This window comes from Hemicordylus capensis, chromosome 1 (assembly GCF_027244095.1).
Source record: "Hemicordylus capensis ecotype Gifberg chromosome 1, rHemCap1.1.pri, whole genome shotgun sequence".
NCBI classification, from domain to species: domain Eukaryota; kingdom Metazoa; phylum Chordata; class Lepidosauria; order Squamata; family Cordylidae; genus Hemicordylus; species Hemicordylus capensis.
The window spans coordinates 220,015,468-220,032,443 of NC_069657.1; the positions used below are offsets into that span (position 1 = coordinate 220,015,468).

Genomic DNA, 16,976 nt, shown 5'->3' on the forward strand with positions numbered 1-16,976 from the left:
TGGACCTGATAAGTCAGAAGAATGCTGTTCAATATTTTTGCGTTTACTCTTAATCTTGTTAATCTTGTTAATCTTGTGAGCCCGTGGCATGTTTTTTCTTCTTCTTTACCTTCCTGGGTGATGGGCTATCTGACTCTCAAGAAGTTGTAGTCCCCAGATGAAGAGGAAACCTTCTACGCTTCTTTGACTTTCTACTTAAGGTTCCAAGTTTCCTCCCTGGCATCTCCAAAATAGGGCTGAGAGGGACTCCTGCTTGCAACCTTGGAGAAGCCGCTGCCAGTCTGGGCAGACAATACTGAGCTAGATGGGCCAATGGTGCAACTCAGTATATGGCAGCTTCCAATGCTCCTATGTACTTCTCTTTTGGGATCTGATCTGATGGATGGGGGGGGGGCCTTCCCTAGGGAGATTGAGACCTGGTTCGGGTGGGGGGGGGCTACTCTCCACAAGGCTTCTCTGAATGTCCCAGGTTCTGGAACTGGTCCCAGGTGCTCCCTGCTGCTACCACAAACATAGATACTGCCTTTGCTGGCCATTGGATGGCCTCTCATTTTTTGGCACAATTTTCCCTCTCTCGCGCCATAACAGAGCTCCCTGTTGTCGCCTCAGGAGCCCTCAATGTTCCCCAGGCCCTTATCTCTGCTGCAGTGGGATGAGGATGTGCCTGGGGGACGTTGTTGCTCTCTGCAGCTTTGCCAAAAGGAGTGATTGTACTCCCGAAGACTCTCCTGGGTCCACATTCTCACCGCTCCCAGAGGCAAGATGGGCTGTTTGCTGTGAGTTTCCCCAAGGGTGAAAAATTAAGCCCGGGGTGGGGAGGGTTTCCCAAGGGTGGGAAACTCACAGCAGTCCCATCAGCACTTGGTCCAGGCAGCTTTGAAGCGGCCAGTCCTGACGCATGCGGAAGTGGCAATCCAGCTCCCCTGGTTGCCTTAGGGAAGCCGCTTTGCCCTTTTCCCTTTGGCACCAAGATCATTTTGTACCCTCCTGCGTGCTCCATAGCAGGAGGAAGGAAGGGTACAGTAGAAAGCCGGGGAAGGAAAAGCATGAACATGAAAGAGGGGTGGTTTTTAATTTTTTTTTTTTTGGAGAAGAGAGGAATAGTAAGAAAAACTAAAAAGTTTGAGTAAACGAACAAAGGAGGATTAGCAATAATAGGTGGAGAAGATTTTGAAGCTGCCTGGAGCTACGAAGGACAGAAAGAACTGAGGCTTTCCCTCAGGCTCAAGTAGGCGTGTGCTTTTCTTTAGCTAATCAGAACTGTCCTGACTTGGAGCATGTTAGGGGGATAACCCAAAGAGATGTCCTTGACCCCAGCATCAAAGAATAAGACTTTATTTCTTAGTTCAAAAAATCTATTCAACCACTGATTCAAAGCTTCAAAGGCATCTGCTTCATTGACATTATTATACATCACACATTTCCTCCATTGAAGATTTTCTTTTACTTCAGTCACGCCACATCCTCCTTATCTGGGCATTAAAAACACTAGTGAGGAAATGGGGGTGGGGATAGCAAAAGCCTGTGTGTGTCATGTCTGACTCTACAATGCAATATAAATCTGCATGGGGACACCTCTGGTCACACTGTGGGCAGTGCATGCTGCTTCTGACCTCCCCGGGCCTTGTGCTGAGCAAGAATTAAGATAGCGATGATCAGGGTCCCAGCCATTGCCTGAAGCCACTGAATATGCCTGCACTTGCTCCAACACACTCCTCTCTAAGCTGCTGATTTTTTTGCTTCCCAATTAATTTGGGCAGAACAGACTGTTGCTTACTGCACAGTAATTTATCCTTTTCCTATTAGGGATTAAAACATATTTGAGCATTTCATTGTGAATCTTTGTGCTTCCCTAGGGGAAGATTTTTAGGAAGATCCTGTATTTAAGAATAAACCAACTGCAGAGCAAATAAAACATGCAGAAACAGAGATAATTGTACCTCAGCCAGCAGATGCGTAACCACTTCAACATCATTGTAGTTTGTCACTTGCTCTCGTCTGTCTGTGCCAAGAACTGAAAACCAAAATAACTTCTTAATGTGGTTGAAATAGTTCAGTAATACATGGTCCCTAAAGGTGCAAGACACTTGGGAACTTACAGAAGACTTATGATGATTAGTGGACGGGCTGAAAAGCATGTTACATTGAGTGCACAAATGAAGTCTTCCAAAACATTTTTGAAAATGTTTATCATTATATAGCTTTATAAAGAATGAGAGGACAGGTTCCTATTCAGAAAACAGACAGAAGGGAGACAACAAAGAAAGGGGAACAAAATAAAGAGAGGTAAACAAGGAAACAATATACAATTAGTTCAGCTAGATGTGAGTAGGGGGCTGTGCCAAAGGTTTCATGGGGGGAGGGAAGTGTGCTTTAACCATAATGGTATGTAGCCATAAAGAACAAGAAAAAAAGGAAAACTTCAGGCATTAAAGAACAAGAAAAAAAAGGAAAACTTCAGGCATTAGTTCTGGGACACATTTATGGTATCAGTTTTTATGAAAGGCACTAGCTATCATGCAGGAGTTAGTAGTAATGAAAAGCTAGTTAATATTTTCTGCTCTTTCTTTGTCACGTAAGAGAAAAGACAGAAGAACCTTGAATTACCTTGTGTGTGTTTATGAGGTCCTGCCAAGGAGGAAGGGGGAAGTTCAAGAAGAGCTAGTACAGAAGAAGAGAGTACACACAGAAGAGGAAGGAGAAAACACCAGCAGTTATAAAACTCTACAATTGTGAATTTGTGGTTGTACTGCTATAGCAGTGACATGCAGTTGCTATACAAAGACTTACACATCCAAGCTACTTCCTATCACCTTTGTCGAGTGTCCCAATGCAGGAAAGACAATCAGCATGTAGAAACAGGAAATAGCCCACACTTGCAAACGTCTGCTATGTAGGGTAAAAACTGTGCATCCAGTATGTGGGATTGAATCCTTGCTGACTGTGTGCGGACAAAGATTGTTGGCACAGTCAACTCTGACCGGGACAACTACATGTCAATACAGGAGATCTTTTCATGGAGCAGACTGTACAAAGTGCACCGACATGCATGTGGGTATTTAGACCAGGGCCATGCGGTTTTCTAAATGCTGAAGTCTCACCAAACAGAACAGAACCCTCCTGAGCCCACCAGACTTTGTACACATTATTGATACTCCTGCAGCACTGCCCAGGTTTGACATTTAAACAGTTCTGAATCAGAACATCATTTTGGGAACATTTCTGCATGCATATAGTTTTATAAACCATGGTGCTCAGGATCTATAATAGAGCAAATAAAACAAAATAGTAAAGATAATTGCACCTTAGCCAGCAGATGTGTGACCATCCAAGTGGGTAATTATCTCTCAAACTAAACTCTACACCTCACATCATTGAAGAATACCTTTTGCTATACTTTTTCAAGGCTCTGTTGATGGACAACTCCTATTTACAAACAAGTGGCAAGGAGCACTGTATTCTGCCTCACCATGGAACTACCACCATTTGAAAATGTTTTAATTAGTTTTATTTTAAATTCTTAATTTTTAAAGAGACTGTATGCTCCCACCCATTTGTGCTGCAACTCAATATCCAGCTACAGAGAAAGGCAGAAAGGGAATGCAGACCTCAAGTTCTCAGTTTGCATGATGCGACGGAGCTCTCAACCAAACATATCATTTAATAAGGTCAATTTATCTAGTGCTTTAGAGTGCTCGAGTCACTTTATATGCATTATATTCTTGTAATCCACACAGCAATCTTATAAGGCAAGTCAGTATTATCCCCATGTTTCAAAAGCACTGTATGATTTAAAAAACAAACAAAAAAACAACAACCCCAAAATAAGGCCTAAAATTCTACAGGGCAAACGAAATCACCATGCATGGATCCAAGCAGGTCTTTGGCTCCCAGTCTGAATATATATACTTTAATTCTGTAACTTGTAGTTGCTTTTACTGAAAAGCTGAAAGTAGTTTTACTAAGACCACTGAGTGACTTCATTATTAGGAGTAAACTTCAAACTGGGGACTTACTAATTTATAGCTTAGTCTTGGTTAAAATAGAAGGGTCAGAAGCAAAATCCCTATTCTAATAACCAACTAAAACCTTATAAAATAATCACGGGTTTGATAACTCTACCCTCTCTTATTTCAGAAAAGCCCATAGTCAGAATACTATGATTTTTATAGCAATATATATGTGCCCACTTACCTTGTAGAGTGAAAGCTGCAAGCAGCTCTTCATTTTGGTTAATGTCATTATCAAGAGCCATGTTCAAGAGCCAGTGCCAGCTCATGTATATGAAGTAGCTCAGAAGAAATATTCCCAAGCAGAAATAGTGCCTGTACAGTGTTGTTATTTTTTGTTCTGCAGCGCTCAGCATGGCTGTGCCATAATACAAGCACTCTCTAGTGTTTACTTACTCTATCAAATAAACATTCCTTCAAGTCTCAGTATCATAAAATAGGGAGGAGCCAACTGCAATATCATGCTATCAACACAGACCCAGACACAGGCAGTTCTGAGTGCATCATAAAAAATATGTAGCACTGCAGCTTAATTTGATCATCCTACAAAATTATACTCCTGGTTTGTTCTCCTAGTGCAGAAGCTCAGAAGATACCATTTCAGCAGCAGGCTGATCTTTCCTTCCTTCTGCTCAATTCATTTTTGGTAGTTACAAAATTTTGATTTTAATATACTCTGATGTGACTAGATAGAACAGGGCCGCTCTCTGCTTAAGAATCCCAAAGCAACGGAGAGTTAGTTCAGCAAATCTGGGTAAGCAGATGTAAATGGAAAACACATGCAGTTACTCTTCCTCCAACTCACTCAAGTATTTTGTAATATTTTAAGTTTTAACATCTTCAGAGAACAATGTTTTGTCTTGTGAACCTAAGTATCTGTAATGTAAACTAATAAAGCCTACACTTCCTGTTGCAGGATCCCTTAAAGCTAAACGACACAAAGATGTGAAAGGCATGAACTGGGAGAAAGATCTTGGGGTCATGGTCAAGTGGCTCAATGAAAGATGAAAGGAGCTTTGGATGATAGTGTGTTGCTGTGGCCAAAGGTTTGAATGCCAACCAGTATGTGGCAACTGTTAAGAAGGTAACATTCATTCTAAGGGTTTTGTTTTTTTTTAGGAAGGAGACTGAACATAAAGCTGCTAGTAATGTAGTGCACATATACAGGTAAATAATGCATCCACACATAGAAAAGTATGTACAATTCTGGATGCCTTTGTTCAACTGATTTCACAAAACTGGACAAAGCGCATGAAAAGGGAAACTAGAGGGTTCAGGGGTGTGGAAAGGCTAAAGCATTTGGGGCTCTATTTTAAAAAACGAGGCAACTAAAAGTGGGCATGACAATTGGTTTATAAAATTATGCATGATGTGGAGAAAATGGAAAGTCTCCCTTTTGTAATACTAGAACTTGGAAGCCCTCTTCATTTGTTATGCCCTCTGTGGATAGCAACATGTGAGGAAGGCAAATGGAAGAGCATTGGCTAGTCATGCCCTCATGCTTACAGGGTAAGCCTCCACACATTTGGCATTTGTCTGCAGAGAGCTGCACCAAATGCTACAGGTTTCTCCACATGATGTGGAACTCCTGAGGAGCAACTCTCCTCACATTCGGTGCGGCTCTTTATAGACAAACACCACACGTGCGAAGCCCTGGGGTTGTGGCAAGTGCATTGGTTGTGATGGGACAATACATGGCTTGCTAGTATGCTCCCTCACATGTGTTGCTGTCCATGGATGGCATAACAGCTGGAGTTGAATTTACTTGATAAAACCAATTGGCAGAACACTCAGGACAGAAAGTATTTCATATGATACATCATTCACTTATGGAATTTGCTGCCATGGAATGTGACAACAGTGTCTAGTTCAGATGGTTCTAAAAGGAGAAAAGACAAATTCATGCTAGAGAGGTTAATTACTGGTTATTAATCATGGTGGCCATGTGGAACTTGCAAATTGTGGAGACAGACCTCTGAATGCTTGGGAGCAACAGCAGGGAAGAGCTATTGCCTTCAAACCCTGTTTGTGGGCTTCCTAGGAGTATCTGGTTTGTCACTGCATGAAAAGAATGCTTGACTACTTTAATCTACTAATGAATTTAAGATACCTTGGCTTGTTCTGCCATACATCTTATATGTGCTCCAAATGTCCTTTAACAGTCCCCACCCCCCAGGATGATGATGATGTGGGAGGGAAGGAGAGAACTGCAAGCTGTTCTAAATGTCAATTATTTGCAATCTTGATTAATTGAAAAACTGAACTGGAAGTCAAAGAGAAGTTACATCTGAAGTGCAAACACAAGATGGATGTCAACTGACTAGGGTACAGGACAGAAAAGAAAGTTTTGGAATTGCCCCTTTCCAAGTCTAATAAAATAAAAAAATTGTAATCTTTAGAATGCAAGGCTGGATAGATCAGGAATTCCAAGGAAGTTATCATCTTGGTACTAATCAACATTCTAAGAGGCTATAATGAAATTGGATACTTCTAAAAATTAGCTATGGATTTAGTTAGCACCTAAACTGACCTTCATATATTATTTTGATATAAAAAGAAAGGCCAAAGCAGATACACATTGATACTACAATTCTGAGAATAAGAAATAAGTGTAAATTTTAAGCTCATTTAAAACACACATACACACACACTCTCTCAAATACTGCAAATTAAGATTCATTTATGAACAGAAGGTTCATTTATGGAAGTATCATATATTCACTCCACTCCAACAGAAGGCAACGTGAATGCTAATGTGTGTCATGTGCACATTTTCCTGGGTCAAAATTCCCAGCCCAGGACTCTGGGTTGTATTAATTAAAAAAAGTATCGTTTTCCAAATAAAAAATAGTCAAAATGGTATACATTCAGCGCAAGTCAACGGCCTTCAATAGCACTAGTCATCTGTTTGGATAGAGAAAGCAAGGAAGAAAGGGCCCGTTTGGGTTTTTCAGCAAGGGCAAGTGTGTGTGTGTGTGTGTGTTTGTGTGTGTGTGTGTTAGGAGAGGAGAGCTGGTCTTGTGGTAGCAAGCATGAATTGTCCCCTTAGCTAAGCAGGGTCCACCCTGGTTGCATATGAATGGGAGACTAGAAGTGTAAGCACTATAAGATATTCCCCTCAAGGGATGGAGCCGTTCTGGGGAGAGCAGAAGGTTTCAAGTTCCCTCCCTGGCTTCTCCAAGATAGAGCTGAGAAAGATTCCTGCCTGTAACCTTGGAGAAGCTGCTGCCAGTTTGTGAAGACAATACTGAGCTAGATAGACCAATGGTCTGACTCAGTATATGGCAGCATCCTATATTCCTATGTGTGCGCATCATCCATTTGTGTGTATGTTTTCTGCTGCTGAGTTGGAATAGCTAAGTATATTGGAGCCCTATGAAATATACCAACATTTTAGAAGGCAGTTTTCAAATTCTGGTGAACTCAGATGTAAGTTTCCTAGATTCTGAAGCTTGAACACACCCATAGTAAACACAGAAATTTGTTTTATGACAATTTTACAGCTTAAAGATCTTTCCCCCATACGTACAGGGGAAATAACAAGTTATATAAGTCAATATTTAACTAGCACCAACATTGTTAAAGCTGTAGACTGCAGCTTTACAGAGATATTCCAAAGCTGTTTATTTTGTGGGTCTTGCACATAAAAACAGGTCTCTCACCTGTAACTATTGATCTTATAGAGATCCATCGACATCCATAAGAACAGGTACTGTGCCTGTGGAGGACCCTCACAGTAGAATGGAGCAGCTCGCCAAGGTGACCGAGCCCTGCCTCCACGCCTACAGCGTGCTATTTAAAGGCAGGCTGGGTGCCATGTTCTTCAGTTCTTGGGACAACTGCTGTCGAGGATGATCATCCAGAAGGAGGTGAGTTCAACACTGAAGGAGAACAGCATGCACACTCAGTACACGCAAAGAGTAGCACTACTGCAGAGAGGTGGTTCGGGAGGGTCTTATGGATGTCGACGGATCTCCACCAGATCAGTAATTACAGGTGATCAACCTGTTTATCTGGATCAAGATCCATCAAGATCGATAAGAATGGGTGTTTAGCTAGCTCCCAATGGAGGGTGCAGTAGTAGATATTGTAAAACCTGCTTCAAAACGCTTCTCCCAAAGCTCGCCTTGGCAGCAGAGTGAACATCTATGGCCTAATGCTTGACAAAAGGTAACTCAGTGGACCAAGTTGCTGCTTTACAGATGTCTGTGCAATAAACCCCCGATAAGTGCAGCTGATGAAGCATAGGTATGCGTAGAGTGCTTCAGGCGGTTGCACATTCTGTGACTTATAGGTCATCACAATGAGTTCAATGAGCCATCTGGACATTCCTTGTCTGGAAATGTAGGAGCCTCTCACAGAACCCTTGTAAATTACAAACACTTGGTGGATCTGAAGCCCTATGAGCAGTCCAGGTAATATAAAAGTGCGTTTTGCACATCTAGGGAGTGCATTGCAGGTTCTAAAGGAGTAGACGGGTTCCTGAAGAATGTAGGGAGTACAATATCTTGGTTAAGGTGGAAGCTGGATTCCACTTTTGGTATAAAGTCTGGGTCCATATGAATTAATACTTTATCAGGATAGATCCTGGTGTATGGCGAATCAATTCGCAATGCTGTCAATTCACTAATGCGTTTAGCCATAGTTATGGCAAGCAGGAAGGCAGTTTTCAAAGTCACTAGTTTGATGGATGTAGTCCTCATTGGCTGAAAGGACCAAGGATTTGCTCCATGGTTCTACAGGAGTGCAGACAGGTGTATATAAATCAGGCCTGCTCAACTTAGGCCGCCCAGCTGTTTTTGGACTACAACTCCCACAATCCCCAGCCACAGTGGCCAATAGCCAGGGATTATGAGAGTTGTTGGCCAACATCTGCAGGAGGGCCAAAGTTGAGCAGCCCTGATATAAATGTATGAGGCCTTTCAGAAAAGCCTTACTTTCCGGGTGTCAAAAGAGTCTTCCCATCACAGCCTGGATGTCTTGAAGAGAGTGCTGCTAGATGTACCCTCAAAAATACATTATTTATTTAACAAATTTTTATACCAACCAAAACTTGCATCTCTGGGTGATTTACAACAAAGCAAAACAAACAGAAAAAGTTAAAACATTAGTTAAAACAAAATAAATAGCAGAAAAATTAAAACATTAGTTAAAACAGAATGATAAAAAAGTTAAAACATTACAACAATTTTTTAAGATTTTTAAAATAATGTTTTAAAACAATGTTAAAACTATTATAACAATATTTAATTCAAAAGCCTGGGTGAACAAATGCGTCTTTAAAGACTTTAAAAAAGTTGTCAGAGATGGGGAGGCTCTTATTTTGTCAGGGACCACCATTCTAAAGCTTCGGGGCAGCAGGGGAGAAGGCCCGTCCCCGAGTAGCCACCAGATGAGCCAGTGGCAACTGCAGATGGACCTCTCCTGATGATTTCAATGGGCGGTGGGGTTCATGAGGAATCTCTTAAATACTCAGGGCCCAAGCCCTTTAGGGCTTTATAGGTTACTAGTGTTTTTAAGCCCGTTAGAATAACGGGTGCTAGACTATTCTCCCTCTTTTCATGCATTGTGTGTGTGTATGTGTGTGTGTGGGTGGGGTTTTTTATGCTGTGCTGTTGGGGGGGGGAGTGCTGGTCTCGCTTGTGGCCACTGCCTCAGTTTTTTATTTTTTTAATTAATGTAGTGTGTTGTGCTTTGTGTTACTTTTTGTGGCTGTTGTAGTGCTTAGTGTTACTTTTATGTTGTTGTGGTTCTGATCCGGGGGGGCGAGGTGGTGGGGGAAAGAGAGAAGGAGCGACAGAGACGGCACCGGGGAGACAGGGACCATACTCCGGGGGCCGAGCGGAGGCTGTTCCGTTAAAGCCTGAAAGGGTTAAAGCTGCCCCCGCCGTTGCAGCGAAACTCCCACCCTTCCTCCCAGCTTCAGTGACCACCTCACCCTGGCCCTTTTCAGCTGGCTGAAGGAAAACTGGCATAGAAGAGGGAGAGAGAAGATTGCAAGCAGTGCTTCTCTCTCTGCAATGCCTCTTCCTGAACTGGCGCTTTGGACGGAAAGGACGCCTCTTGCGTCCTTTCCGCCCAAAGCGGCAGTTCGGGCAGAGTCTGTGCAGAGAGAGGAGCTCTGCCTGCGTGCTCCTCACTTCCTCTTCAATGCCGGTATTTCATCATCCAGCTTACATGGGACAGGGTAAGGTGGTTTTGGAAGTTGGGAGGGAGGGTGGGAGTTTGGCGGCGGCAGCATTCTCCCTGTCAGGCTTTTTCGGAACAGCCTCCACTCGGCCCCCGGAGTTTGCTTCGGGGTTTGTCTCGTTCAGGTCCTGCTGGTTGGTCCTCGTTTTCCCGGTGGCCTCGTTGGTGTTCGTTTTCCCGGTGCTCGTGTTTCTGGCTCGTTTTCCTTGTTGGTGTTTTCCTGCTTTTTCCCTGGTACCAGCAAGCGTGTCTCCCTTGCCCTGTTCTGCGCCTGCGCTTCGCGCAGGCGCAGAACAGGGCAGGGAGGCACGGACACACGCTTGGTGTCCGTCCACGGACGGACACCAAGCGTTTTATTAGAGAGGATGAACAGCACCTCATATTTTGCCTGGAAATCTATCGGCAGCCAGTGTAGCTCTTTTAATACGGGAGTAACATGGTCTCTCCGAGGACCCAGAGACCAACCTGGCTGCCATATTCTGGACCAACTGTAGTTTCCAGACTACATACAAGGGCAGCCCCACACAGAGTGCTTTACAGTAATCCAATCTGGAGATTACCAGCCTAGGTACCATTGTTCTGAAGTTGTTTATCTCAAGAAACAGATGCAGCTGGCATATCAGCCGAAGCTGATAGAAGGCACTTCTGACCACTGCCTCAACCTGGGACACCAGGGAGAGGCTTGGATCCAGAAGCACCCCTAGACTGTGCACATTGTATATCCTAGTAACCTCATTGGTTAATCATATTAGCCAATCCATGTGATTTTAGATCAGTCCAGTAGAGGAGTACATCCCTGATTGTAGCCTATTTAGGCACAAAACCATGCGTCCTTGCATAAGATTTGAATCGGAGCCACTTGCCAAGGTAATTACATCTGGTGGAAGACTTCCTTTGGTCAAGTAGGATCTATCTCAAAAGCTGATTCGCCATATTAGACAGAGTAAGAACGTCTGGATGCAGGATGTTGCTGTTGCCTAGCGCCAGGTGATCTATCTCTTGTGGTAGTTTTTGGTACTTGTTTCCTGATAGTTTGATACCTGTGGAAACCATGGTTGCCTTGAACTATGTGGAGTTACTAGGATACATGACGTAGGAGCAGTCAGAAGTCAAGCAGCCATTCGGCTGACCAATAGCTGTGGAGGAAACATATACGGGATCTCCTGCTGCCAGTCCAACTGGAAGGTGTCCCAGTAATTGTGGGTTGTGACCTGCCCTGGAGCAAAAATAAGTGCACTTCGTGTTTTCCAAGGTGGCAAATAGACCTATAGTTGGGTTTATCCAACTCGTGAAGAGTGGTGTAATATAATCTGTCTTGAGTTCCCACTTGTGCTGTTGTTGATGTGGGAAAACTCAACTTAGGTTATCTGCTAGGACGTTGTCCAGGCCTTTTATGTGGATGGCTATCGGGTAGACCCGATGCCTAATGCACCAATGCCATAGCTGCAGGGTGAGTGCACAAAGAGTCCGGAACACTGTCCCTTCCTGACAGTTGATGTAGGCTAGAGCAGTAGTATTGTCTAATTGCACTTGTATCACTTTTCCCTGTAGAAGCGGCAGGAAGGCTCATCACTTTGAAGACAGCCACAAGTTCCAGAAAACGGATAAGTAACTGCGGTTGCTGAAGGGTCGACTTGCCCTAGATCTGATGTTCTCTGCAGTCCCTCCTCCACCCAGCCCAGCAGAGAAGCATCTGTTGTTAACCAGACAGAAGGAGTCAGCATCTGAAAAGAAACTCCTTCCAATAGATTCCTGTCGTTAGCCACCACTGAGCATAGAATCTGACCTGGGATCTCTAGATGCAGGCGTTGGCTGTCTATATTTGGGCATAAGACCCACAGAAACCAAAATTGTAACTTGCGCATCTTTAACTGGGCATATCTCACCACTGTGTTGCAGGACACCATAGTCCCAGGAGTCTTTGAATGAGTAGAGCCGGCTGAGATGGATGCTGTTGGAAATGGAGAACCAGGTCCCTGACGCACTTGAAACGCTCCTGTGATAAGTGGCTTCTGTGTCTAAGACTGCTCCAATGTAGTTGATGATACAAAACCAGCTCCAGATGAGACTTCTTCCAATTGACTTGGAGTCCCAAGTCTTGGAGCAGAGACAAAATATACACTGTCTGAGAATGTAACTCTTCTCTGTCTTTGGAGGTCAGGAGCCAGTCGTCCAAATACGGATAGACCGATATACCCTGAGTCCTTAGGTAGGCCACCACCACAGCCATACATTTAGTAAATACCCTGGGGTTAGTGAAAAGCCCAAAGGGTAAGACTGTGTATTGGTACATTTGATTTCCGATGGCGAATCTCAGATACTTCCTGTGTTGTGTTCTGATGCCAATGTGGAATATGTGTCTTTCAGATCCAGTGTCACAAGCCAGTTCTCCTGATACAGAAGAGGCAAGATCTCTTGTAATGCTATCATGCGGAATCTTCTCACATAGACAAATTTGTTCAGGTGGCATAGATCCATAATGGGTCAAATCCCACCATCTCTCTTTGGAATCAAAAAATAGTGGGGGTAAAAACCTCCCGCCTGTGTACCCACTGCACTGGGGTGATTGCCCCTTTTGATAACAGCTCCTACATTTCTTACAATAACACCTGGGAGTGTTGAGTGAACCGTATCCCTGAAAACTGTGGGGTTGTCTTGAACTCTATGGCATATCCCAAATTTATAATCTTCAGGACCCAGTGGTCCAATGTTATGTGGTGCCAAGCTTGATCTTGGATGTTGGCAAGAGTATTGGATTTGCGAGTCTGGTGTTGTCCTTCACGTGCCAAGATGTTAATGCCCTTGGTGGCAGGAAGGGAGAGGAGTGTAGTGGTGACCATGGGTGGGCTTGAACCTCAAAGAAGTTTCTGAGGTTCTACCTGTTTTGTACACTGAGACTGATCAGTCTCCCCTTGGCCCTGATAAGTGCACTTATGGTGAGGATGGTACTGTTTCCTAAAGTCACAGTGTTCCTGATGTCTGAATGTGGGCTTCTGTCTTGAAAAAAAATGATACTTGGACCCATAGGAAGACGCTGATGGTGGTGAAAGTTTTTGCAGTAAACTTAGATTTTTTCATTCTTTCCATAATGGGCCTTTTCCTCTTAGCTGAAAAGGCTCTTACCACCGAACGGTAAACCTTCAGTTTTTTCTAGGGATGTGCAAAAAATTTCGGGCACAGAACGATCTGTACCCGAAATGAACAATTTCGGGTGATTCGGGGCCGAACCGAATCACCCCCGATGTCCCCCGATATTTTTCGGGCACAAGCCGAATCACCCGAATTTCGGGCACGAAAAATTCGGGTGATTCGGTTCACGGTTGATTTTTGGCGATTTTTTAAAGTTTTAGTGACTTTGGGGCAGTTCGGGGGCATAGCATGGGATCTGGGCAAAAGTAGTGGGGTGGGGTGGTAGTGCCTAATGGGTGCAGGCTACCACCCCAATTTCAGGGGGATTGGGCAAAGGGCTGATTTTTGGTAAATTTCTGAAAAATTCATGTCTTTGGGGCAGATTGGGGCAGAAAGTGGGGCCTGGGGCAGAATAGTGGGGTGGGGTGGTAGTGCCTAATGGGTGGAGGCTACCACCCCAATTTCAGGGGGTGTGGACAAAGGGCTGATTTTTTGAGAATTTTTGAAGTTTTAGTGACTTTGGGGCAGTTTGGGGACAGAAAGTGGATCTGCCCCAAAATAGTGGGGTGGGGTGGTAGTGCCTAATGGGTGGAGGCTACCACGCCAATTTCAGGGGGATTGGGCAGAGGGCTGATTTTTTGAGAATTTTTGAAGTTTGGGTGTCTTTGGGGCAGATTGGGGGCAGAAAGTGGATCTGCCCCAAAGGAGTGGGGTGGGCTGGTAGATAGTGCCTAATGGGTGGAGGCTACCACCCATCCCCAATTTAAGAGTGATTGGGCAGAGGGGTGAATTATGGTGAATTTATTTGTATGAGGTTTGTCTTCATAAGGTGAAGCCCAATCCCCCTGAAATTGGGGTGGTAGACTCTACCCATTGGGCACTACCACCCCACCCCAAAATTTTGCCCCTGGGCCCCTTTTTACCCCCCGAATCGATTCGGATTCGGATTAAATCCGAACCGAATCAAGGGTGATTCGGGTGACCCAGATTTGGGCACAAAACAGAACAGGGGTGATTCGGTTTGGGTCCGAGCCGAATCACCCAAAATCCCGAATTGCACACCCCTAGTTTTTTCCTTCATGTCACCCTGTACATTAGTACAGCAAAGCCAAGTGTGCCTCCTCAGGAAGATCACAGCAGCCAGGGAATGTGACTGACTCAGCCAGGGATTTGGCAGTACTTAATTGTTGGTGAGTAAGCGCCACCGATATAGTCAGTGTCTGCTGGAATTTCTTCTTAAACTCTTCCCGAGAGAGTATGTCCAAATCATTGTATAGATTCTCCCATAAGCCATGGTTATATTTTGCTGTGCAAGCTGAATAATTCGCTATTTTAATGGAGAGGCATGAGGAGGAGTAGATCTTTCTCCCTCAAATATCCATTTTTCTCCCTTCTTTATCCACAGGTGCAGTAAGGCGGCGACCTGTCTTAGAAGAGGAGGTGCAATTTATAACCAGGGAATTGGGGGCAGGATGCTTTATAAAATATTCACTGTCCTTCTCTTTGATATGATATAAGCTTTCTAAATATTTAGAAGTGGGGGTTGAAGTATGGATCACCTCCCACACACATTTAGCAGCTCTGGAAATAACTGGGAGAACTGGAAGAGCCACCAGCTGAGATGACTGAGATTTACTCATGAAGTTATAAACAGGATCATCTATGGTGGCAAGCTCCGACTTAAGGTCTAGACTGAGAGCAGCAGCCATCTAAAGTGATGGTGATACGCTTTCATATCCTCAGTAGGCAAAGCATGCGTGGCTGTAGGTACGTCAGCTGAAGGATTGGCAAGGGTATCCAAATTATCAGGATCTGATTCAAAATCGGAAGAACCATGATGGTCAGACGGTGAGTGAGCTGGTGAAGGTGGTATATATGTCTGAGTCTCAGTGGTAGTCTTGTCTTGTGGTTTATGTCTTGTAGTGTGTGAACAGGCAGAGTTTGTATCCCGATATACATGCCTTTAAACATAGTCTGTGCAGCTGTATCCACAACGTTTTTTTCACGTGGCCAGGCAATTGTCTGTGTAGCAACAGAAACACTTTGTACAGTGTTTAATTTGTAGGGCTGGACCATCACCACTAGCCAGGGCTTGCACAGTCTGAACTGGAGTCACCACGGACGCTAGTGGTAAGTAGGACCTAGACTGTGTGGCTCTCCAGGGTTGGTCCTCCTGAAAATCACAAGGCAAGCCCGGGGATCTGGTCCCCATAGTCGCAAAAACAAGAGCTGCACCAGCAACCAATGAATTGAGAAGCACTATTCCCTCTAAGGTGTGTGTGTGCGCACAAACACCAAATGGCAGGACCCCGCGCAGCTGTTTCCTGTAAGTGCTCAGTCTTGCTGTGCTGCTGCTCCCGCCACCACCGTTCAACTCCCCACAAGGTTCTGTTTTCCCCCCTCTTGCCCAGCCAGGCTGCTGCTTCCTGCTCCTCCTTCTCCCTCTCCCCAGCAGGGTCTTTCCCCCTCCCTCCACTCTGCATGCTGAGGACTGACTGTCTCGGAGGCAGGCAGGGAGGCAGCTGCACTCTCTGCGAGAGCCAAGAAGGGGGCGGGCCCCCAAGGCTTCCCTTCCCTGCCTGCTGCTGCCACGGCCACCAATCAATGGTGATCTGTCCGCTGCTGCTCTCTGCTCTCCCCAATCTCTCTTGGGTGTGATTGGGGTCAATCAATTGGCAGCAGCTTGCCAGCAGCAGAGATGTGCCCAGGGGCCACAGTGCCTGGCAGGCTCGGCCTGGTCACAGAGGAGGGAGGGAACCAGGAGGGATGGGATTTTGCTTGCAAAAGGAGCTAAGGTGTGAACTCTATTTTGACCTAGCAGCTGAGATTCTGCAAGGCTTCTGTTGCACCCCAGCTGCCTTGCAAAAGAAACAGGAGGAGCCAATCTCAAGGGGAGAGAGAAGAAGAGCCTAAATCTAACTCTATTTCTTTTGCAGAATTTGGCAGAACTTAATCCTTATCCTCTTCTCTCCCTTAAGTTTAACTTTAAAATAGTAACTAAATCCAGAGCGGAGAAGGATGAATAAATGAATCCAATTTGGACTGCCTTCTGGTGGGAGAAGGGCCACTAGGGAAGGCGTTTGCATATGTAAACACAACGCAGGGACCCGCAGAGCACAAGGCAGCCTTTTATGGCTTCAGCCTTGACCCCTCCGGTTATCAGGTGCTAAGCCACCCCCTGGAGTGTTTGATTACTTCAGTATTTCTCTGCAAAGTGTTTATATCTTTTGCATGAATGTTTCATCAGATAGCACACAATAATTCTCTCCTGGGAAACAGACAGATCTGGAAAGACACAGAACTTCTGGGGCGGTGGGGAAGACGTTGGGGTGACAATGACTATCCATAAATTTATAGGATGAGAGGATTTCAAACAGGAATTAACTACAGCTATTAAGACACAACACAACTAGATGGGGCTTCATTAGTTACACAATTAAACTGAACGTTGGAAGTTTATTGCTGGAATTAAGTTTGTATATTTATGATTTAAAAGGGAGCTGGATTATATGTAGTAGGATAAAAGAAGTTGAAAAATAACAAGAGCAAATAACAAGAGCACATTTATTTCCTTTTGAAAGTTTGCCTTGGTAGTAGAATATATGGTCTCACATCAAGTTAATATACATTTTGTGAGTGGAATATATA

General features: G+C 44.5%; 1 protein-coding gene across 2 annotated transcripts in view; it reads right to left on the bottom strand.

Annotated features, from left to right (window-relative positions):
- The window catches only part of TRAK2 (trafficking kinesin protein 2), a 67,791-nt gene that overhangs the window by 29,393 nt on the left and 21,422 nt on the right, over positions 1-16,976 (bottom strand). The window contains exons 4-5 of one of the 2 annotated variants that reach the window (XM_053279777.1): positions 2,608-2,661; positions 1,941-2,014 (exon numbers count right to left, since the gene is read on the bottom strand). In XM_053279777.1, the coding sequence (XP_053135752.1) occupies positions 1,941-2,014; positions 2,608-2,661 (128 nt within the window). The remainder of the gene's footprint in view (positions 1-1,940; positions 2,015-2,607; positions 2,662-16,976) is intronic. The other variant, XM_053279787.1, reaches the window with a different exon arrangement.